Source organism: Corvus hawaiiensis, chromosome 26, assembly GCF_020740725.1.
Source record: "Corvus hawaiiensis isolate bCorHaw1 chromosome 26, bCorHaw1.pri.cur, whole genome shotgun sequence".
Taxonomy (NCBI): domain Eukaryota; kingdom Metazoa; phylum Chordata; class Aves; order Passeriformes; family Corvidae; genus Corvus; species Corvus hawaiiensis.
In genome coordinates, this window is record NC_063238.1 from 39,956,714 (window position 1) to 39,981,908 (window position 25,195).

At 41.5% G+C, this 25,195-nt stretch overlaps 1 protein-coding gene across 8 annotated transcripts in view; it reads right to left on the reverse strand.

Moving 5' to 3' along the window:
• FAM135B (family with sequence similarity 135 member B) overlaps positions 1–25,195 on the reverse strand; it is a 272,998-nt gene that overhangs the window by 86,907 nt on the left and 160,896 nt on the right. Inside the window, exon 2 of one of the 8 annotated variants that reach the window (XM_048286586.1) lies at positions 10,745–10,888. The exons of the other annotated variants lie outside the window; for them this stretch is intronic. Coding sequence (XP_048142543.1) covers positions 10,745–10,799 — 55 coding nt within the window. The 5' untranslated portion in view covers positions 10,800–10,888. The remainder of the gene's footprint in view (positions 1–10,744; positions 10,889–25,195) is intronic. 8 annotated transcript variants of the gene reach the window in all.

Here is a 25,195-nt window from a genome sequence, read left to right on the forward strand (position 1 = left end):
CTATAGACAGTAATCTTGCACAAAGTTATGCTCAGCTGCTCAAGTTAATCCTGAAAATCAATGGCAAAGCTGGGAAGGAACTCATAGAATGGTTTGGGTTGGAAGGGATCTCAAAGCACTCAGATCTCCAGAGAGATCTGGATCCCTGTGCTATCCTCTTGAGAGACACGGAACAAATAATGAGGCAGCTCTGTGCCTCAGTTTCCCACCTATTAACTTCTCCTTTGCTTTGTCTCCCATTTAACCAGTTTGCACTTGGAGAGCTGAATGTTACTTCAGTATTTACCACACTGCTTTCAGCTGCTGTATCTACCTTGGCTGAGAAATACTGCTGAGCCTGGAATGCAAGTCCTTTATGGCTCCCACACAGGATAAATTGTGCCAATATTTCCTTAGATATTTTTGCCTAGTGACAATCATAGTTTTCTTTGTCTAAATTTATCCATCAACATTCCCAATAATTTTGAGAGTGACGATTCCAAGTGCAGCCCATGGAGACAAGTTTAAGCTGAAAATATTCAGGACATGATTTGCAAGGTTTAAATTGAAGTCCATTTCCTGGAGGCATTATACCTTCTTACAAAGTTTACAGAAGACAACAGGAGAGACTGTGTTGCAGCTGCTTACAGCTAGCTCCCTTCCTAGTTTTTAAACTCTTTCCCAAAGAATGATAGTAGGAATAGTATATATTAAAATGACAACTTTGGGAAAAAATTATCATTTCTGCTGCTGTAGTTAAAGAGAATTCAATGGTAGGAAGGTCTGAGAGAAGAACAAATACTGGAGATCCTAAGTAGAAAATATTCCCAGAATTGCAGGATCACAGAATTGTTAGGGTTGGAAGGGACCTCTGGAGATCATCTAGTCCACTCCCCCAAGGCAGGGTTACCTGGAGCAGGTTGCACAGGAACTCATCAAGGCGGGTTTTGAATGTCTCCACAGAGACTCCATGACCTTTCTGGGCATCCTGTTCCAGTTCTCTGCCACCCTCAATGTAAAGAAGCTCTTCCTCATGCTGAGGTGGAACCTCCTGTGTTTTAGTTTATGGCCGTTGCTCCTCATCCTGTCACTGGCCACCAAAGAAGAGTGTGGTACCATCCTCCTGGTACCCACTTTGGAGATATTTGATTGTATTGAGTCTCAGTCTTCTCTTCACACTAAACAAGCCCAGCTCCTGCAGTCTCTCCTCTAAGAAAGAAGCTCCAGACCCCTCATCATCTTTGTGGCCTCCACTGGACCCTCTCCAGCAGCCACTTGTCTTTCTCGTACCTTGGAGACCAGAACTGGACACAATATTCCAGGTGTGGCCTCACCAGGGCTGAGTAGAGAGGCAGGATCAGCTCCCTCGACCTGCTGGCCACACTTTTCCTGATGCACTCCAGGATACCTTTGGCCCTCCTGGATGACAGGACACACTGCCAGCCCAATATTGCACTAATTAGGAAACTACCCATGTAAAGAAGGGTAAGATTCAAATCCAGTAGAAACAATGTCTCTTCTCTTTTCAGTGCTTTTACAAATGCCTTAAGCCAAGATGTTGTTTTCCATTACCCAGGGAATAGTGATTTAGGTTAAGCTTGTTTTACAGATATTAAGATGCAGAAAAATATTACAGTGCACTTTGAGTAAGGCTTTTCCACATGCCAATGTCCATGCAATGTCAGCTGTCCTTGAAAATGAGAGCTATGGGAAATCATGTAAGAGCTCATGGATATGAATCACGGGGAAGAGACTAAGAGTTAGCTTGTACTTATTCAAAATTAATAAAGGGAATTTAAAGACTTGAGGGGAACATTTCATGCAGAAAAAAAAAAAAAAAGACAAACTTTTTGCAGACAGATTTTTCAAGATTTTCCATCCTGTTAACTCTCTACCTATTTGTGAGCCAGCCCTGGTAGCAATGATCAGAGCTGGAAAGTGACAGTGGGAGCTATTGTGAAACCCCTTAACTAAATAAACTTCAAATATGAGACAAGCACAGTCAGATAAGGTGTTTACACCATTGTTTTGAGAGGATTTTGTGCTCCTCAATGTATTTTAAAAAGTACAGGGTTGAGGACAACATAAAGCCATGGGCCAAATTCTAACCCTGTTCCAATGACCTCAGCACTAAACTTGAAGGTAGACACAACTATTACAGCTTTATCAGTTACTTGGTCTGGGGTTTTGAGTAAATTACAAGTGACTGGATTAAAATCCTGGCTTCATGTTCCTAAAGCAGGATCATTAATACACACAGAATCACCCAGTACTCTTCTATACCCAAATCTGGGCAAGGTCTCCCAGTTCTCTGAAGCATTATTCAGTCAGCAGACCTTTCTGGAGCAAGAGATGGTTTTCAGAAATTCAGGAGTTTTGGAAAAGTAATCTGTTAAGTAATTGGAAAAAAAAATAAAAGGCTCATTTTTTCTTTGGAAAAAAAAAAAACATTCTTCCTCTGTTTTTTCTTAGTTGCAGCTGAAATTCTACATAGTATAAAGGCAAGGAGGTCTTTTCCAAAATTGAATCCTGCAGAAACTGTGTCTAAATCAGCCAGAATTACAGCTGAACAGCTGACTGAATCTTGATTTCTACAACTGGATGAATAATTTAAAGCACACTAACAGCAACACCTGATAAATGTTTCTTTAATCTTGTTGCCATTTTCTTCATTTCTCTGGCTGAAATTACTCAGATTCAACTGGTTTTCTTTCATACTTTTAATATGGACTTTGATGTCTTTTTGAGAAAATGCTCTGTCAGGCAAGAACTGCATGTGCACCAGTTTCAAGATGATTTCGTGTAAAGCTGGGTCAGCACCTCTGAAGAGAGCTTGTGCTGGAATGGCAGCTCTTTCTTCAGTGCAGCTGTGCCTTTCCTGCTTGAGAACGCTCTCGAGTCATTTGCCATTGGGTCACTTCTGGGAACTCTCTCAAAATATACCAAAAAGAGATGGTTTTCCACTCAAGCCTGCAGAGCTGAAAAAACAAAAACTGCCTACTAGAATGATTTTGTTTCTTTCCTGCTACAATTATCTAAGATGTTTTGTAAGACTGAACCCTTCCTAGCTGAGAATGGCTTTTCCCTTCATGCAGCAGCAGTTGTATATTAAGGTCTACCTTGCACTCAGTTTGTCTCAAGGCTTGCAGCAAGGATCTGGTGAAAAAGAAGAGACACTTTGACCAACTCATCCTGTCACAGCTGTTACTTCTCTTTTAGCTTTTCACTTAACTCCACTTCTGACCTTTTAAGTCAAGGACGCTGCTGAGGTCCCCTTGGCCTGTGCTGAGCTACGTTGGCAGAGATGGGAGTGATATCAAAATCAGTGCCTTAAATGTGAGGTTTGGGTCAGCGGAGAATAATCTTTTCAGTGGAGTATAAAGTATGTTATGACTAATTCCCATAGAGATGTTGCTCTTTCTTAAACTTTTTGGTGAAATAGGATTTGATAATTTCTCATTTGTCCAAAATCACCACCAACATACTATTTTACCCAGTCCTTCATGTTGGAGCAGCCATCTGAATCAAGAAGTGTAAGTGAATGCAATCAAACTTCTGTGCAGGAATAGGTTGGCTGCCTCATGTGTCTGCATTCCCCCTTTTCCCCAGGCTGCTGATGGACTTAAAGCCCTGAAGATCCAGGAGAGGGTTTTATCCTGTTTATCTATGAGTATATTCTACATCACAACTCACACTACAAAGCACTTATTTAAGTGCTATGATGATCACCCTATATGAAAACAAAGTACCTCTTCCTACACTTCCCCAAATGTGCATTCACCATCTTCTTTTGCTGTGCAAGTGATCGGGATTTTGTTTGCAATCACCAGGCAGGTGACATCACAGAAACAGGCAAACCCTCGATTCCATTCAATTCACTGGAGTTTTCATTAACTGGCTGGATAACGGGAATACGTCTCCTCAGATACCCCCACAACCTTCAGCTGAAGGAGCTGCAAGGAGCCCTCCCTCTCCTAAAGATGCTTGTCACTAATGGGTCTCAGCTACCTTGCATAAGCCAATTTCCCCTTCCACATAGTAATTATGTAAATGAAGGTGAAGTTCCTGATAACTTCTATTGGTTCTATTTGGCTCACAATTAAAAAGAAGAAAAACATTAAAAAACTTTCATTTCAGTCTGGGGAAAGAACTGGTTACCCAGACCAAAAAAAAAAAAAAAAAAAAAAGAGGAAAATTTTAAATGGGCTTTCCCCTTCATCCCAAAAGGACAACAATAAAAATATGAAATACCACTTCTAGATAATATTCAAAGAGCTTCCTTCATTGTGTGTAGTCATTCAATTTCCTGTTGCAGCTAAGTGCTGCCAAAACCAGGCACCGTCAACATAAACAGTGACCAACATTCTACATTAAATCTCTTTGACATGACATGAAAGCCTCCAAAATTTTTGAATGGCTCGGAGGTAATGCATCACATGAACATTTTTATGGCCTTTACATCTTCGCACTGTGAATTTTCCACCTTTACCCCTCACAGTGCTAATTGCAGGTACTGTTCATGTCTCTTCTAAAGCAGGGAAACTGAGGCAGAGCTTGACTTGGGCCTGTTTCCTCAGGAGTATTCAACTTAAGTCAATGTAAATTAGGCCTTTGAGGGATATTGAAGACCTTCATCTAAGTGCCTAGCATTGGAGAGTGGGAAATAGAAGTCACATTTCACAGTTCAGCAACAGTATGAACTCCCTTTTCCCCTCTTCCTAGTGTTGTAGAAACTTCTATTATTGGAAATCAAAAACCAAAAAGAAGTTTATTTTCAAAAACTGACACTTCAAAGCTGAAGTTTAATTTGGTCTCATTAAAACCTAAAACTCAATTCAATGACAAAAAATAAAAAAATAGAAAAAACCCACAGTGTTCCAATTATAATCCACAAACAAGAGAAATTAATTATAGAAGTCTATACCTTTGCTTTTGCTTCCAGTGTGTAACACTAGTACAGAACCACACAGTCTTTCCTTGGATCCTGTCAGAAATCCTTTGTAGTCTCTTCCAATCTAAGCTTTGAGCCTCTTAACTCTGGTGAGTGTATTTTCAATCACATATTATTATGCCTAGTAACACAGAAATCCTTATTCTGTTGTATGTAGCAGAGATTTTTCATCTCCCACAAATATAATACTACTTCATTAGTGTTTGAATGGAGTTATTACACTACTTTCCACTACCTAAGACAGAGGCAACTAACCCTTGATATTTTTGAAAATGTCACATGGGGAAAACTCAAATCCTGACTTCCACATACTTCTGAGAGACTATTGATGAGATTCTCCAGGTCCACCTCATATCGGCACTGCCCCTCGGTTGCACCCACTAGCCTTCAACAAAATCTTTAGGGTGGGATCTGTCTCATTTTGGTCACAGGCAAGGCAAGCAACTAATTTCAGTCGATTTTTGTTTTAATATCAGAGGCAAGAAATCAAGACCTAATAGCAGGAATCACTGTAACCTAAACCTGATCCTTCAGAAATGGGGAAGGAAGGCCTTCCAGTGTTACTTATGAGGGAAAGTTGCACTACAACATTAGGCTCCTCAATCTGACTCCAAGACTACCCAAGTCTGTAATTATTGCTAAGTTTATGTGAGAAGCTCTCATTCCTCCTCCTGAGATTGGGAATCCAATGCCAAGACCAGCAGACAGAGATGCAAGAGATGATTCATACCTATCAGGGGTATGGTAGAAAACGTCCCCACATATGCAAAACTCAAACCTAAAGAGCTAAGTGATATTCACCTTCGTAAATGGCTTCTAGGTGAAGTGTGAGATGAGCGATAACAGATGGGCTGACATAAATAGACAAATCCAGGAAATTAGGAGATGATATTAGTCTCCATGACTGGAAGTACTCTCAGCACAACTTGGCTGCACTTGCTGAGACCTTCCCCTTCACCAAAGCACCAATACTGTTGGAAAACCTTATACTATTCAGGGGAAGAGAGGAGTTTCAGAGAGACCTCACTCTGTAGTTTCCATTATTCCCCTGGATAAAACTTGACCTCTGGTTATACCATCTGGTATTCCATCTCCTGAGAAGGCTTGCAGGCAAAACGATATCATCATTGGCCAACATCTGTGCAGGACTTTGTGTGGGTATTTTTGGGGTGAAAATTATGGGAAATATATTTGGCATTATACCAATAATTGCACAAGAGAGAATGGTACCAATCCTCCTTAAGGTAAGAGCCAGCAAACTTCTCTCAGAGCAAGAGGCAGGATGAGTAATGTGAAATGTGTAGACAAAGAGACATTTAGCACAAGTGCAGGCTCTCAGGAGGCAAGTTAGCTCAGGGAAGGTGTTTATTAGGTCACAGAATGCACCAGGACAGAGCCAGGCTAAAGATCTTCAATATATTTTTGTGCTTGGCAGTACAGACATAAGCTCCTGTTTACCTCACAAAAGCTTGGCCGCAAAGCTGAGTTAACTCACAGTAACAAGACATGCTGAGATGTGCAGATGGAAAGTGTTACGCAGAAGTGGCAAGACCTAGTAGCTGTTAATGAGAAAATACCAAATATCATTAATCAATGTATCTCAGGTGTTTAAAATTAAAAGTTTCACCCCCGCATTTTAATTGGTTTGCCCTGATGCTTCTGAAGACATAAATATGCATCTTCCTCTATACACAACAGGCATTAAAGTCAAGTTTCCCAGAAAATTGAAGAGCATTGCCCAGTAAACAGGAAGGTGTCATCTGACTAAGAGCAGCCCTAAGGTAGAAAAGGTATTAAAAAGAAAAATTTCCACTGAAGTAGTATCCGGCTGCATATATTGTGCTACTCATGTACTATGCAGAAGGGATGCAACTAAGCTGCTAGGGGAAGTGATTTTTGGTGTTGGAGTTTTAAAACTCCTTTCCTCTTAACAGCCCTTAACTGCACACTCATCTCAGCTGGTGTCTGTTTCATATCCACAAGCTGTGCACCCAAGCTTTGATGGACATAGAGGGTCTTGGAGCAAGTGAGGCAGTGCAGCCTCCTCTCATGGGGTTTCAGCCTGAGCTCCAAGGCAGCTCTGCATTCATCTGTGCCCAGCATGGGACTCATCTTCTGGACCTGGATCCAGAGGTGTCCATCACACACCAGACTCTCTCAGAGGAGTTTCCCATGTTGGAGTGCAGGTGAATGACAGTAGTTTTAGTGGACAAGTAAAAGAAGTAGTTTTATATTTTGCTTTACACATAATAAGAGAACAAGTCCTAGAGCCTCCCTCCACTCCCTTCCTGTGTCACCCACACTGGAGTGCTGAGGGCCTACACCTTCTGCCATGCTGTCCCTTATTTCTTGCCGTGAAGGACCGTAGAACTGATGAAACTCCAGAGCTGCTGGCTGTCAAAAGCAGAAGTTCGTTCACTGCTGAAGATTTTCCAGAAGCATACTAGTAAATTCTGACATGTTAATGTGTAAAGGTTCAAGGAAAAATATGTTCACCATCAGAATTATTTTCCTAATTTTGGATGTGGTACAGCAGCTATGATTGATGCCTTTTCTTGGTCTTAAAATCAAGAGGCATACACAGTCAGAAGGGGAAAAGGGATTTTACCTTGGTATTTATTCTTAAGGATCCTTAGGTGTACACGTCCAGGTCATATGCATCGAGATGCACCCCACCGAGTCTTTCCCTGTGTCTCTGTGTCTCTCTTCTTCCCGTGTCTCCTAATCCCCCCCAACACTGGGTATAACATTATAGGCTTTACTAATTAGCATATTGTTCCGGTTTGGCCAAATTTAGAAATATATATATATTCTGAGAGAAGGCACAACCACCCCTCCCCCCACCAGGTTCGGGAAAAAAAAATAAATTTTCCTCGAAGGAAAGTGAAGAAGATAAAACTATTTATTTAACAAGCACACGGGAAAGGAAAATAATGTTAAATGGTAAAATCTTTCGCTGTAGAGGAAAAACCTGGGAAAGTGTTCGAGTCCTCCCTTTGGTCTCCTCGGAGCTGGGGCTTGGCCCAGGGCCAGGCCCTCTGTGCCCGGTGGAAAGTCCTCCCGATGTGCTCTGATGTTACAGCAATCAGGCAGTCCAGTAGAAAAGGGAGAAAATCCGAAATTCCAGAGAAGGAAAAGTTCAGCTCTCAGCCTCTCTCCAGAGAACAAGGAACTGGAAAAAAACTGGCCAAAAAACTGACTGGAAAAGCTGCCAGCCGGGTGCTTCCTCGCTCCCCCCTGCCCCAGCTGGAAAAAAACCCCTGCTATCTTTATGTGACCTTGAACAAGTTTCAAACTGCTTTGAGAAAGTTTTGCTCAGTTTTTCTTCCCCCTCTCAGGCTCAGTTCAGAGGCATAGAAAGGCCAATAATTAATTTCTGGGCATAGGCAGCGATATGGGATACACATCATAAGGTCACCCCAAGACACATATCTATCAAAGATTCCCCAATGAGAGGTTCAAGTGAGCCCCCCCTCCCCAAGGAATCTTCCCCTGGATGGTTCTATCTTGGTTTACAGAATATTTTCTGGAGAGGACCTTGGGGTCTGGGGCACACTGATCCCTAGCTACGAAGCTTCTAAAATGTTTAGTCTCTTAGCTTAACAAGTCCAAGAATGTAGGCAAAAAGCACTAGGAATACAGAAGCTGTAAAAAGGTATAACAGGGGTATAACAGGGGTATAAAAGAAAAGGCAAAAATCTTCATGGCATCATGATGAAGTTGCAGCATACTTCCATTTAGGAAATCAGACACATTTAAAAACCTCCCACCTAGAAGAAAAGTCAGTGGTTTTAATTACATTAACAGACTCCCAGATTACTGTTATCACTGCGACTCATTACACAGTGTGTAGTAGAAATAGTAGGTCAAACATTTCCGTCTTTAGATCCACTGCTTTACTCCCTAAAATGTGAACTAACCATTAAATGTTTCAAAACCGTAGATAATTATCTACTCTCCTGCACTGTCACATATCCCAAAAAAAATCAAAGCTGTTTGTATTAAGTAATTAATTTTCACAATACCCGTATGATACAGCTACAATTAACCCCATTGCACATATGGGGATCAGAGCTGGGGAAAAGAGCCCAGCAATCATAGGAATTAAGGACTGGTAAATCCTCATGGGTCCTCAATTCCTCCAGCTGTCACACACCACTCAGACATAGGTCAATGCTACAAAGACTTAGAGTTTTTTGTTTCTGGTAAGTTCTTTCCTGGCATTCTGCTTCTGATATTCACTGGCTTGAGTGAGGGGATTGGATGTGGACTGTTGGGCATATACATATGTTTCCTTTTTTTGTGTGTTCTTTAACCAAACAAAATGTCAGTAACACAGGAATCTTCTCTACACTATGCTTACAGTTGAGATTCTTTTGTAACAGCAACAAATCCTGAAATAATTTTCGGGGACTTAAATATGAGTAACAATTTCATGACTGTTTCTTCTAACATAATGAGAAAGATTTATTCTTGTTCTTAAGGGATAATGTTTTTATATCCAGTATGATTTTTCTAATTAACTTTGTTTTTTGTTTGAGTATTAGCTTTTAATACTAAAAGCTGATGCCTGTTAGGTAATGTGCAATATCATTCCTTTAAGACGAAAAACCAGAATATAGAGTACCATCCCTCAGTTACACGCTTTTCTTGTCATGCTACACTTTCTACATTATCTACAGCATTATAAAATACTCTTGTGAAACGGATCTCTCGAAGCTATAGCCTACAATAGTAGAGTAAAAAAATTATGGCCCAGAGTTGCTGGAGACTGATTTTATCACTTTCTACTCTGACACAGAAAGATGTAGTGAGTCAGCTACTCCAATGGACTCCCACTTTACATGCAGCCCTCGGAGGAACATTTAAATGGGCACTGTGTAATTTCAGGGAGTTTTATAATCTTACCAGTGGAGGGGGTTGTGGTAGCAAATTTTACTACTCATTATGACTTCCCACACAGATATGCAAGGGGAAGAGTAAGTTGCACATCATCTGCAGTAGAATGTGAGCTTTTACCACCTGTTTGTAAAAGCCAAGTATGTAATTTTGAACTTCCTTAGTTCCTGTTTCCTATTACATCATTTTTATCCTACCAGCTACATAATTTAAAATCAAGGTGAAACCATGAGTTTTCCTAACATTCTTCCCCAATCTATCAAACAAGATAAGCTATTTAAGCAGCAGCTTATCTAATAAATAAGCAGGATCTATTTAAGATAACGGGATTGATTTTAAGTTTTAAGTTATAAATCAGCATTTTATACACAGGATTTTACATCAGTTACCGCAAACAGTGCCTCCTTCTGACAGATTAGGTTGTATTCACAAATATTAGGTTACTTATGGGGTGGAGAAAGTTTTTTGTTCATGGCACAAGAAAGCAGACCCAAATTTACATGACCCTAGATATAGAAAGGAAGAAATCAAAAAACAAAATGTGGTTTGGTTTGCCCAAACCTTGCACCTGTTTGAGGCATTTGGCTTGTTATCGTGCTTCAAGTACATCCCATCATTTCTGCAAGTGCAAAGACAATGGAAATTGTAAATACCTGCTCAGGCTTTTAATTCATGAAAGGGGTGAAAACTTTGTATGAAACCCAAGGCAAAAAGGGTACTTAAGAAAATATATAAACATACAGGTATTACTGCTGCATGTGAAATCTGTAGGAAAGGAAGTGCTGAGTTTCAGCTTTGGCCGCAGGCTCTGTGGTGTCACACCAACAGGGAATGCAAGTCTAAAGAGGATGAAGAGAGTCTGAATCATTCTCCTATTCTTCAATATGTTGCACAAGTACCTGATGTGTCACTCACCTCGGGCCTCTGCCTCTTGCCCAGTTTGTTGAAGTTCCATTGACTTCCCAAACATTCCCTCAATCTTCTTGTTAGAGAGGGAGCAAGATCAAGTCTTGTAGGCAGCAAGTGGCTCAAGGCTGTCATTCCAACCAGATTCACTTTCTGTGAAAATGGATACCAGGCAACAAAGACTAAAGCAAAACTGGGGTTTTCCCCCTGGGACAAATGGTCCAGTGCCAGGGCTGACCAGTGCATCTAGGCACAGTCCTGTACCATCACACCCCCCTGTATGTTCAATTTAAACATCAGATTTAAATGTAAGCACTTGAAGGACAATCTGATTCCAGAAAAAGTTCTTATGCCTAAATGTTTGTTACAGTGCAGATAACTGTAACACGCGTCTCAAACAATGACACCCATGGAAAAGAAATATATATGGACTGATTCTTGATAGATGTTTCAGAGAGATGTTTATTTCTCCAGCTGCGTGGCCGGAGGTCTGCCAAGGAACTGAGACAATCACAGGACCCAAGGGTCCTTGCCCACACAGGGGAACACAAAACAACCAATGGGGAAGGAGGCTGACCAGGGGCGAGGGAAACCCCGTGTCTCTCCCCAAGGGCCCCTCTCCCAGGACCAGATGGCAGAGGGAGGGACCCCGACATTTCACCCGTTTATTTTTAACAAAAGAGATTTAAAACTTAACATTGAAAACAACAAGGACAGTTTCAAAACATAACAAGCCACCCTCCTGTGGAAGGTATCTTTTCAGCTTTATACCGGCTAGCGCTTGTATTTCAATGCCTTAGAAAGCCTCGAGCAGCCTTGAGAGGTAGCACGGGCGATCTAGCATTTTAGTAGCTCTAAAATCGGTACCTGAATCGGCTGCAGAGCTAATACCATCAGCAGAAGCAAAGAGGGAGAAATATAGCTCCCTGCTCGCACAATTCCCTGCAGTTAGAAGCTTTCAAATGAGACAGACAACCAGAGATGTTCACAGGAAAGTAGCTGAGCTGAGAGAGAGCGCGGAGCCTCCCCTCAACCATCTTTTATTAGGAGAAGGGGAAAGGGGAGGACTGGGGGCGGACCCGGGGTGACCGGCCAATCAGACACTGCTAAAGAGTCTGAGTTACATTTGGCTTTGCCCGCGCTTGGAACAAAGGAGCTTGGAGCACATGGGCAGGAGCACGTGTCTTGGGGAGGGGGAGGGGAAGCTCAGAACAGGCAGCAACACCCTCCTGAGTCTTTAAAGGTCCAAACAGATTCTCTGGAACATCTTAAGGAAGACAGGACTCTCTGGGCATGCTTTGTGGGGAAACTGAGGCAGGAGAGGGTTTAATTTCTTCCCTCTCCCTTTTCCTTCCCCCCTCAGCATCGGAGAGGAGTTGTAGGGAAAGGGAATTGTATAGGGAAACCATGGGGTGAAAAACGGATTAGGAATAAACTGGGGATGGGGTAAATTTAGGAAAGGGCTCATACTGGGTATAGGGTAAAAGGGGAAAGTAGGTTGTGGGTGGGGAAGTTGCTGGGATGGATATTGTTTATAATTTTGTGCATAACGGCTGCCTTTGACCGGAATACCTCCAGGCCCAGTAACATTTGCTGCTTGTAAACCCTTCTTTCCTTGCACTATATCAAATTGTACAACTTCCCCATCTCCTATACTTTGCAGGTAATTTTTAGGGTTATTCCTTTTAATGGCAGTTCTATGGATGAATAAATCTTCCCCTGTATCATCTCATGTTATAAATCCATAGTTGTTTTTTACATTGTACCATTTCACAGTTCCTGTGATTTTGTTGCTACAACTTCTCCTATCGCATGCTTGAGTGTTTGTCGTGGCTGCTTGTCCCACGTAGCTGCTGCCTCGCCATCTCCAATGTCCCGGCCAGGCCCCTGCGTTGCGGCTGCTCCGCGCCCTCTGAGCGGCGCTGCTCCAGCGCGTGTCTGGGCTCTGCGCGGCCCCGTGTTGCCATCGCCACCGGCCTCCGCCCATGCGCCGCCCCTCTTGGTCAGGCGTTCACGGGGCTCGCTCCACCACGCGCTGCGTGGGGCCAGACAGGCACTGCCGGGTCACCCCGCTCCCGCCGCACCTCGCTCTGCTGCTGACACTGCAGCTCGCGCCGCTCCGCCCGCGCGCAGGAACTGCCTCGCTGCTGCTCACAGAGCGCTCGGTCCATGTGGCCTGGGTCACACAGACTCTGAGGCATGCTTCCCTTTGCCAAGACACAGCTGACATTGCTCAACAGTCTCGGTAATTAAATAATATTCACGGAAATAGTCTTCCATCGGCACATATTTTGACTCAAAAATTAACTGTGTCCAAACAGTATTCCAAAAGTCTTTGGTAAGAATTAAATCCCAAGAAACATACAAAAAGTTCTTAAACAACCATGCCAGGAAGTGTTTCAGTTCTTTTTGAGCTTGAATCAAGCTAAAATTTACAAATCGTTGTTCAAGAATCTTTTCAAGTTTAAGATAAATGTCCATATGCAGCTCGGAGAGCCAAGAGTCTTTCCACAGTTCCTCCATAATTTAGAGAGAATATCCAAACCAAGGTGAGAAGGGAAAGATCTAGAGTGGTTTTTACTCATGAATTTTCTGTCCTTAGGGATCGGTGTCTTGCCAGCATTTCTCTACCATTTGTTACAGTGGGGATACTGCAACACGTGTATCAAACAACGAGGCCAGTGGAAAAGAAATATATAAGGACCGATTCTTGATAGATGTTTCAGAGAGATGTTTATTTCTCCAGCCGCATGGCCGGAGCTCTGCCGAGGAACTGCTCAATCACGGGACCCGAGGGTTCTTGCCCGTTCAAAACAACCAATGGGGAAGGAGGCTGACCAGGGGCGAGGGAAACCCCGTGTCTCCCCCCCAGGGCCCCTCTCCCAGGACCCCACGGCAGGGGGAGGGCCCCAACATAAATGGACCAATTTGTTAACACATTCTTCACACACTTAATGGGTATATAAGGCAATTATAAACATAATTGAAATTCAAAACAAAATTCAAATCCATATTCTTTGCTCAGTCTGATCATGGCAATTCATGCGTAAAATCATAGACTCATAAGATGGTTTGATTTGGAAGGTATCTTTGAAGTTCGTCTAATTCCAACCTCACTGCTGTGGGCAAGGACATCTTTCACTAGATTATGTGGCTAAAGGCCCTGTCTAACTGATTATATCTGAATTTTTTAGCTTATTTTAGCAATGAAAAAAAGAAAAAGTAGATGAATACTAATTAAAGCTACAAGAGTGGACATCATATGTCTCTGACTGCAGCTGCTAGAAATGCAGTGAATGTTCCAATTGTTTCCACTAAAAAGTTATTCACACAAAGCAGGACAATCCTTCCTCTGAAGTGGAAATGGAAAAGAAAAACTGAAACAAATGACAAACCTAACCCAAAAACAATAGCCCCAAACCACCTGCCTCTTCTAAAATTAATATTGAACATACTTCTACAAAGATATGTCACAATTCACTTACTGGAGCTGTGCCCTGCACACAAAGCTCTGGCTAAAGCTCTATGGCTTAGGTTTAGAGCAGTTCAGAATAGCTATAAAAATGGCCTTTTCTGGACCTAAAAGAATTGATGCGCAAATCAGCATAACTTCTCCCTCTTGTTGTGGCATCATTGTCTTACCTGGGACATAGCTTTTATTCAGATGGAATATTTTGAGGCAGCTGCTGGAGGGTGTATGTCTCTAGCTATTTTGAATGCTTTTACTTATCTTACATGTTTGGAAGGTTATTAAATTATATAAATATTTGCATCTCTGAAGCAGTGCCATCATTTTACAGATAAGACACATTTTGTCCTGCTGTCTGTGTTCCCTGGTTTAACCTCTAGACTATAGGAATTTTCAGAGCACTCCCTGTCAGTGATATCAACGGGAAATTAAACCAACCAGTACTCCTTGGCTGGAATACTAAATAAAGCAAATTCTTGTAAAAGGCCTATATATACACTGGAAGGCACAGAAAATTCTCTAATTTTTCTAGTTTATGGTCATGTCTCATACATAGTGTAAACTCAGTGGTACTGACCACAGAGTAATGTCCTAGAGATCTGTTAATAGTACAGAATGCTTTGCTGAACCTAAAATTAAATTCCCGGTTTGTCAAAATTCAAACCCAGCTTCTATTTCCCAGGACATTTTTCATTCATTTATGAAATTTATGGTGAAAATATAGTCATAGTTTTAGTCTTAGAAAATATAAATACCAAACTACCCCACTTCCACAATTTCATTTTCAATTAATAAATTACAATTGCATTACGGAAGGAAAATGTTAATTCATTTTTTACATAATACAGTGGATTTTTTTCAATTAGTGCCAGACAGAATTTCTAAGAAAAGGATAAGAAAGTTGTTATCACACTGGAATCTTCTCTTTTCTCTTATTTTTTACCCTGAGAAAACCCTTCAGGAGCATAATGTAAAATCCTTAATCAAGATGCCATCTTTGATTATTTGCTGGGAAAGACAAGAGCACCATCTTCTTTCTGTGTTGACTATGTCACTTCTCCTATCTTTTATTATTACTTGCCTAATTTGCATACATACATGAAGGCACAGGCTGCAATCACAGCCTTTTTGTGCCAAGTCTTTTACAAGCAAAATAGAAATGTGTCTTTGCGAAAGTTCCTGCAACTTCTTTTATAGTAAAAGGACAGAAATAGGTGTGATTCAACTAATATTAAAATAGGTATGTTAAATTACTCCCTCAAATTACCTGTTTCTCTCCTCTGGCTATAAAAGGAGACTGGTTGATTAGCTTAGGTAGAGACACCCACAGCACAGATTTCAGCACTTAGATAAGATTATTTTTACCCTTAGCCACAGATTTCCAAGGCTTCTTCCACCTCACAGCCATAACTCAGGTTACAGATGATTTATTCCCTGCCCTTCGAATATAGCCTAACATATCATTACAAGACAACTGTTTCCTGCTGGTATAGAAAGCTTGGTGAAATAAGGTTTGTTAGAAAGCTAATATATAAATCATGCAAGACACACTCCCCAGGGCAGAGTTATCATTACCTCTAGCTGGTAAGAGTATATATACATATGTTCTAATGAATTAATATTGACTTCTTAATTAACAACTGTTATTTAAACCAACATCTAACTGTCATCTATAGATCTCAGGATACTTAAATCCTAATTTTTAAGATGTTCTGCATCCCATAGTCACTATGAAATCCTGACCACCTGTATTCTCAAGGACCCATCACTCCCTGCAGCATGTCTGTAATCCATAATGATTTGCCAAGCAGAACACTGGGATATAATCCACCATCCATAAGTTTGTTTTTTTTTTTAAGAAAGTCTTAAATGTAGTCCCCATACAAAAATACAGTTGCCCCTTTCTGAAATCATAATAATTTAGCTCCTACTAGACGCCAGTCTTTCATTTTGAATGCTGCTGACACTTTATTATCACCTTGGTTATGTAACAAATTCTTTATTGCGGAATTACCTGCTAAATATGAAAGTAAGATAGAAGAGGCTGAGATAAATGAAAATCACAATAAATGATCTTGTTACTGGGGAGCCCCTCCAACACCTGGATACAGGCATGCTGCATGCTCCTTCATATAATCCCGCACTCCCTTCCGCATTTTAGATCCATAGATCATCCCTTAACTGGTGATTCACAGCCTTCAACAAAGATGCCTGTGCCCTTTCTTTTAGGAGTTTAACTATTTAAAAAATGTAAAAAGCAGCTTTTAGAAAAACAGGAAGATGACAGCAGAAAAGAGCCGATGACACCAAGTTAGGCAGGAGTGTTGATCTGCTGGAGGGTAGAAAGGCTCCACAAAGCGATCTATTCAGGCTGGATCAATGGACTTCAATTGCATTGAAGTTGTGAGGTGGGAGTTCCTCTTTTCTCCCAGGTAACAAGTGGTAGCACAAACAGAATGGCTTCAAGTTGAGCCAGGGGAGGTTCAGATTGTATATTAGGAAAAAATTCTTCACAGAAAGGTTTGCCAAGCACTGGAAGAGTCTGCCCAGGGAACTGGTTGAGTCATCACCCCTGGAGGTATTTAAAAGACACGTGGATGTGGCACTGAGGGACATGATTTAGTGGTGGACTTGGGTCATCTCAGGGGGCTTTCCCAAACTAAATGATTCTATGAAAACATTCCGTTTTCTACCTCTTGCTTAGCTAACATAAATCCAGCACATGAGCCTCTTTTGCAGAATCTTTTAGTGTTTTCTAGACCCCTTTTCAGTGTGTCCTATTGCCTCTGATATATCCTTCCTCAAGGGAATATGAGTTGTTAGAGCTGCCAGTTACACATGATACTGCTCTGAATTCACACTGAATTCAAATGATGCAGGACAAACTTTCAGTTTATCTATCATATCTCTAGAAAGACAATATACCTGTTGTCATGGTTTGACACTGGCCCCACACCAGGCACCCACAAGAGACACTCGCTCACTCTCCCGTGCCACAGCTGGGCAGAGGAGAGAAAACGGAAAAAAAAATAATGAACGCTTCATGAGTGAGATATGGACCGGGAGAAGCACTTCAAGGGTGAAACAGGTTCAACTTAAGTTGCAAAGTGAATTTACTACTAACAGAATCAGAGGAGGATAATGAGAAGTAAAACAAGACCTTAGAACACCTTCCCTCCCCAGCCCCTCCCTCCTTCCCACAGATAGCTCAGGGAGACAGGGCATGGGGGTCTGGTCAGTTCATCACCAAGATTTCCTTCCACTGCTCCGGGAGAGGAGTCCTCCCCTGTGAGGCTGTGGGGTCCCTCCCACGGGAGACAGTTTTCTGTGAACTTCCCTGGCGTGGGTCCATTCTCAGGAGCAGCAGCCACACCGCCCCTGCTGCAGCCTGAGCCCCTCCCATGGGCACACAGCCCTCCCAAAACTGCTGTGCCATGGCTCTCTCCTTCCACAGGGTCCAGTGCTCCAAGGCCAGGCTGCTCCAGCCTGGGAGCAGGGCCCTCTCTCTCCACCGGGTCTCCCACTGGATCACAGCCTCCTCCAGGCATCCACCCGCTCTGGCACGGACACCTCCTCCACGGGCTGTGGGTGGATCTCTGCATTCCCCGTGGATCCCCAGGGGCTGTGGGTGGATCTCTGCATCCCCCGTGGATCCCCAGGGGCTGTGGGTGGATCTCTGCATCCCCCATGGACCCAGGGGCTGCAGGGGCACAGCTGCTTCACCATGGGCTGCACCACGGCCTGCAGAGGCACCTCGGCTCCGGCGCCTGGAGCACCTCCTGCCCCTCCTTCTCCACTGACCTTGGTGCCACCAGGTTGTTTTCCCTCACATGTTCTCACCTCCTCCTCTTCTCTGACTAGAATCCAAAATCCTGTGACTTTGTCTTGATTTTCTTCTTAAATCTGTCATCACAGAGGCGTTACCAACCTCTCTCATTGGCCCAGTTTTGGCCAGCAGAATTTCCATCTTCAGAGCCATCAGAGATTGGCTCTGCTGGACATGGTGGGAAGCTTCCAGCAGCTTCCTCACAGGAGCCATCTTTCTGGGCCCCCTGCTACCCAAAATCAGGCTGTGCCAAACCAATACACCCATTCTTCAATCTTAACCTGCTTAAATCTGCTGCACCAACATTCCAGGCACTTGAAGCTCACAGGAATTTACAGCTCCATGAACCACTAGGACAAACCCTGGTTTTGGCTCTGATGACAAACTTCAAGGAGCTTTGCTGATAAAACAGAGTTGTCTCCTGCACAGAATTCTGGGTACATTTTCTGGTTTTTTTTCTTCTTGTGATATATATATAAAATTTTTATATGTTAGTTTGTAGCAGTCAATTGTCAAGATTTGCATAATTTGTTTCAAGCTGTCCATTTTTATCACCTTTTTGGCACTCAGTGAAGAGGTAATATTAGATTTTATTGCAGACTTTAAGCTGTGATATGTTATTTAGTTTGCCCATTTTGATATCCTAGTTTCAAGTACTTTTCTATTGAAACTTTAGTGTTCCAGACTGAACAAAAAAATTAATAAAAACCAAACCTATACTAATAAGCAGTGACTTCTGAAAATTTAGGGTCTGAAATCAAGAAACCAGGGTTGAATATGCCTCATGTAGTGAGTCGCAAATCTGCTTTTAAGAAAGTTCGAAAACCCAGTTGCTGAATGTTGAAAATACACGTTCTTTGGCAGAGCAACACTCATGCAGACCCTCCAGGGCTAAAATAAGCCTACTTGGAAAGTGCAAAGACAACATTTTTCAGGCATGAACTCATTCAGTGCATAATCATTTTCATATTTAAATTTTTGAAGAGACTTGTTTTAGTTTTGAAATATTATGTTTAGCATATTTATATTTAGAATAAATTGGGATGTTATATTTCTAAAGGAGAAACCATAATTTTAAAATTCCTTGATCAAAAAGTTCAGGATGTTTTCTCCCTCAGTGTGACTTTTGATTGAAGGTGCACATTTCTGAGATGAATCCTTTATCTTAAACTTGCCTTTTGATATTTTGAATTAGCCTCACGGAAAGAATTATATAAAACTACCTCTCTACCCATACACAGATTCAGTGATGATAAAAGCAAGATGTCTTATTAATTTCCTTTTACGAAGGATCCTGTTGTGGTAGCTAAATCCACTTTACACCCCCCAAGTTGCCCTAAAAGTGGTCTCTCCTTACAACACTGTGCTAGAAAGTTCTCTCTTTGTCTGGATTCTGCTGGTCGCTGGTCCTCTCCCCCCTCCCATCCCTTTTCCCATTGGCCCCTGTTATGTCATTCAACCTTGCCTCTGCCCCCTAGCCCTCAGACTATAGGTTTTGGATGCTCTGCCCGCCTTTGGGAGTTTTTGGGATAAAACTGGTGCAAGCTTTTGGTTTGGCGGTTCTTCTTGCCTCTGCTCTCTTCGGGTGTGTTGTCATTAAACACCTCCGAATAGCACGCAGAGAACGTTCGTGCACAGACTGTGTGTGTGAGCGGCTGTTCGCGACCACCTGCGAAGGGGAGATTGTGTACACACGTAGGTGCCAGGAGAATGCCACCTAAGCGGTCCATGAGAGACCCAGTAGGGACAAATGTGGCATCAATCCACTGAAGCCCTCACTTCATTAGGATCCTAACATAAATATAGTCTCTTATCACTGATTTGTTCTATAAACCATGGTTCATTTCTCAGACTTGCTGAAATTTGAGACAATAGAATAACTGACCTGCGTGGGATCAGCAGAAAGTTTTCTTAAATGATTAATGCTTTGTTAAAACAAACAGAATCTATTTTTGTAGTGTTTATTTCTGTTTCTAAACTCATTGCTAGTTGCCTAAGAGCCTTGTATAGTCAGAGAATTCATATCTGAAAAGAATTCTGTTCTTTGGAAATTTGTGTGAGCAAATATTAATTTGTTGTGTTTATATAGGTCTGTAGCTGACATTCCATATATTTATTCCAAATATTAATTCAGGCAGCAAAATTCTCTGAGTAAAGTACGGGACATTACAATAGGACACCACATAATTTTTCATCAGTGCAGAAAAGAAGGAAAGTGTTGTCTGGGTGGAATTTATCTTCTGAATTGGTGTAAATGACTCTCCAATGTTTAGAGCAGTACTGGATTTTAAAGGAATCTCAAGACTGAACCTTACATCAGAGTGAAGGCAGCAAGAATCACTGTGTGGGGAAATTTAAGGCACGTAAGTGAACCTGGAAAAATAGAGAGCTTTGTGAAGGCCAGATCACACTGGAGTGGTAGGTCTGAAACAGCTGCATGGCTGATTTAACGCCAAAGCTGAAGTTCATCCTTGGGCCCAAGCAGCAGGAATGCTGTGTTGGCTCTCTGCATACGAACAGTTGGATTCTGTCTCAGCCAGGCCTTCAGGTGGCCACTGATGTTGAAGTTTTGTGTTTCAGACTCACTGTCCAGGGGAAGAGACTCATGGCATGTGCTGGTGCTTGCAGACCCTTCCCAGTTTTGGCTTTCTACACTGACCAGGTCTCAGTTTTGGGTTGGGATGCTGTTCAGCATCTCCAACATTGTGGGGTCTACACCATTTTCATCTGAGTGATCTGCCCCAGCTTCTGGAGGGGGAAAGTGAGGGTTTCCAGCTTAGCTGACAGTCTACCATGGAAATTCTTGTAGCCACAAATACTCTTCAGCTTCCATCCTTTGAGGCATTTATGAAAGGTGTTGACTGGAAGACGGTTGAGACATGCACACAAGTATCACATCAGTCAGAAAGATCTTCTCTTTACTCCTTTTCATTATTTTTTTCTCTGTTTCTTTCTCCTTTTCTCTTGGAATATCATGGAATTAGTTCTGTTTAGATTGTGAATCAACAATTCTTAAAATGTCTGACCATAGGATCATAGAATGGTTTGGGTTGGAAGGGACCTAAAGATCACCTTGTTCCAACCCATTTGCAATGGGCAGGGACACCTTCCACTAGACCAGGTTGCTCAGGGCCCCATCCACCCTGATCTTGAATGTTTCCAGGGATGGGGTCATCTCTTATGACCTCACAGCTGAAGTTTTCTAAGACAATTTATCCCCAAAACATCTTCTCTCACAGTGAAGTCCCTTCTGGATAAAATTTGTATTTATAAGGTATGCTTTATTTTATATAGAAAATGCATATTTATTTTCAGATTACTTTTAATAAGCTTTGAAAACAAACCCATGTGTTTCCTAAAGCATAAATTTCTACCCCTTTTCCTCATACTTCAAAAACAGTAACCTTACCTTCACTTAATGGAGGAAGAAATTACCTTTCAAAAAGTTATTGAAACTAATGACTGCAATTTCATACTGTTCCACAAGTCATGGTGCTGTTTCTCCTTGCTCTAATGAGCAACTAACTGCAACTGTTTGTTTTGACTCCATTAAGAAGCCATTTACAAGAAAAGGTTTCTGTTTAATAATCGAAGCAGAATTCCTTCACTGAGAACTGCTCTGAGATAGTCAAACATTAACGAGGAGATTAAGATCAACCCTTGTTTATTAAAAACAGGCAAAACCAGTTAATTATGGAGCATATCAGAAATGCAAAAACCCCTTCAAATTATGTCTTAGGTGCAAGGTAGCCACAAACTTAATTTAATTAAATATAATTTAATTTATAGGAAAAGGAGTTCAGTGTGGATTATCATGAACTTGTATAGTTCAGACAGAGGTGACAGCAATGTTCTTTGCTTTAGGGACATGGGTTAGTGGTGGACTTTATTGTGTTAGGTTAATGGTGGGACACAATCTTCAAGATCTTTTCTAACCTAAATGATTATATTTATACATGATTTTCTGATGGTCCCACTTTTTTATTTTTCTTTGCATACCACAATTGAAATTGTGCTTCTTCTTGTCACCTAAAGTCAGGTATTCCATTTTATGACAAAGCATAAGGCTGTGGGTACATGAAACACCTTTACATCACCAATAAAAAGAGTTAATGTGTAATGGCAATCACAGCTACTTTTTCCTGACTTGTCTGGAAAAAATATTGTATCTTATCTCCCCTGCCTTTTATGAGAAAAATTAAGAAAGAACCACATTCCTGGCTGTCCTTGGCTTTCTGGACTTTTAAACAATAACCCAATTTAATTGACTAAAATTAGATGGAAGACTTCTACAGTCTAATAAAGATTAGCATAGCTGGTGATAATTTTTTCTTACACACTTTGTATTACTTGTAATTACATTTTCAGGTCAAGTTTTCAAAAACATTTGTCTATTTAGAGTGTTGAGAATTGGTAATGTGGTACTTCTGGGTGGAGTAAAAAGGAGATCAGGACACAACAGTCCTGAGTAATTTCTTTAGTTATATGCCATGCAAAATACTTTTTTTTCTTAATGTTCACCCAGCAAAACAATTTCCTTGGCCTGTAAGGTAAACAAGTAGGCAAGCTGGTAGCAAACAAGTATCCCTGGTGGCACTACATGGGAGTGAGGCATAGTGGGTTGAAAACTTACAAAAAAACCCAATTGCAACTTTCACTACTAAAGAATATTCTCTCTCAAAACAGTCATGCATTCAAGTGGTGTGTAGACTACTGCAAAACACTGCAGATGAAATGGAAATTTATATTCTTTCTGAGACTGGGTTTATCAGGCATCTTCAACAATGTAATTCACCCTCATATCCTCTGTTGGCAATAATGCTGCCAAGATTTATCCCATGCATACCATGTTCTTTAACTAGTCTTCTTCTGTACTGCTCTGGTCTCCATTTTCCCCTCTTTCATACAGTGCAGAAAATGAAGATAAAACAGCTAATCCTAACTGTTTCTTAGCAGTGCTCTTTCTCCCAGTGTTTTGAGGAATGATCTTGCATGCTTAAGGGAAAAAAAAAATGTTTTAAATACAGGTTTTTAAGAAAAACTCCTGCAGTCTTTCAGCTTGTGCCTGTAGCCTGGAAATCAGTGAATGACTGCATATTTATTACTTCTATGAATCCTTGCCCCAAAATTTATACAGTAGCTTAAAATCTTATGGAAGACACTTAGTGGGTCATATGACAACTCAGCCAAGGAGCTAATTATACAAATTATAATTGTGAGATGGCATATTCACCTTCCCTGCTCCTCTAGCTGTTCGTGCTTGGATCCCACAGGCTCAGCCCACTGTATGCTGCAGGCAGATACCATCACATGGTGATGTTAACAAGCCAAGCTGCTGAGGAGCATCCGAGGCCAAAGCCCCATAAATCCACTCAGAAAGGCATTTCTAGAGTTTAACTTCAGGATATGTCTGCACTAACGCAGCCCTGTAGGAGGGGTGCTGAGGGCAATGGAGTTTGTGCTGTTACAAGCTGCACATGAATGAGCAGAGAGCATAATTTGTTCTTCACAAGCCCAAATCAGGCTTCAGTCATGGTATCTATTTAAAAGCAGGAGGCTAAATTTTGTGGGGGTACAAAACCTGCATGACAGCAACTGAAGACTGTACACAACAAGCCTTGTTCCCTCTCTCCTTTTCATTGCTCAAAAATGAGGACCTTAATCTGGAATATAAGTCCTACGAGGAGCAGCTGAGGGAGCTGGGGTGGTTTGGTCTGAAGAAAAGACTCGGGGAGACCTTATCATTCTCTACAGCACCCTGAAAGGAGGTGAGGGTCAGTCTCTTCTCCCCGACAAGTTGTGATAGAACAATGGGAAATTACCTCAAATTGAGTCAGGGGTGTTTCAGGTTGAATATAAGGAAAAAATTTCTTCCCTGGAAGAGTGCGTAAGCATTGGAACAAGCTCCCTGGGGAAGTGGTGGGGTCACCATCCCTGGAAGTGTTCAAAAAACAAGTAGAAGCGTCACTCCACTGCATGGTTTAGTGGGCATGGTGGTATTCGGACCTAAGGTTGGACTTGATCTTGGAGGTCTTTTCCAAAATTTATGATTGCATGATTCTGTGAAAATTCACCAGCCACCAGTCTTGTCTTGTCCATAAGGAAACACACCTTGTTAAAAATGCTCAGGAGTATGAATGAAATGTATATGTTTTTATGAATATATTTATGTTCACAGCATATTCCTGTTCATGCACCCTGACTCAATGCAAGCTAACAGTCAGCCTTTGAGGACATGAGTGACCACACCACAGGGGCTCCTGGGCTCCAACACAGCTCTCCTGTGATTTGATTAAGCCACACAGCCCATTGTCTTCCTAAATTGTAGACAAGATGTGGACAAACTGTGGACCACGTGGTAGGTCACCAAGGCTTCCCATGCAACCTGCCAGTCCTGTGCCATGGATGGAGTTCTAGTACACCTAGTTGGTCACCACCAAGGGACTACCCAGTCAGACTTCAGCTTTCCCTCTGTTGAATTATTGAAAACTGCAGGTTTTTTGCCTCTGTTGCGGAAAACATCTAGTGGGAAGAAAACATTGCTAATGCTGTCAGTTTCCAAGGTTTTATTGTAAATCCTGCACATTTAATAAAAATAAAAAGCCATGTGCATTGGAAGATAAATACTCCCTCTTTTTTATTTTATATACTTACATATTTTATACATTTTATTACTGCATATATTCACAGTTTTTACTTTATGAATTTACATAATAATTTCCAAAATATATTCTCAGTTTTCAGAGATCCTACAAACCTGAAAATGGAAAGATTAAAAATACTTCATTTAAACCAAACTCATGAATTCCACTTATTTTATAGTGGTTCTTGCTGGTGAGGGAGGAGTTTATTCACTATTTTAAATCACCCTTGTTTTGTTGTAATGCTATTTTAATAGGAGTGTCTTATTGAAACATGCACAGCAATTTAATTAGCCCTATTCCAGCTATCCACATACTGAGAGAGATCAGTGGCATGAAAAAAACCCACATTATGGCCTGTGTACTTTTAAGTTCAGTCCCATTAAATAATGCTCTCTTGCAGATGTATGAAATCAATTAGGAAGTACTTGCAAAGATAGCCAAGGAGAAACTGTTTAAAGCCTTAATGGCTTAAATATCCCTTGTCTTGATGTTAGCCCTATAAAGCTATTAGAGCCCAGTCT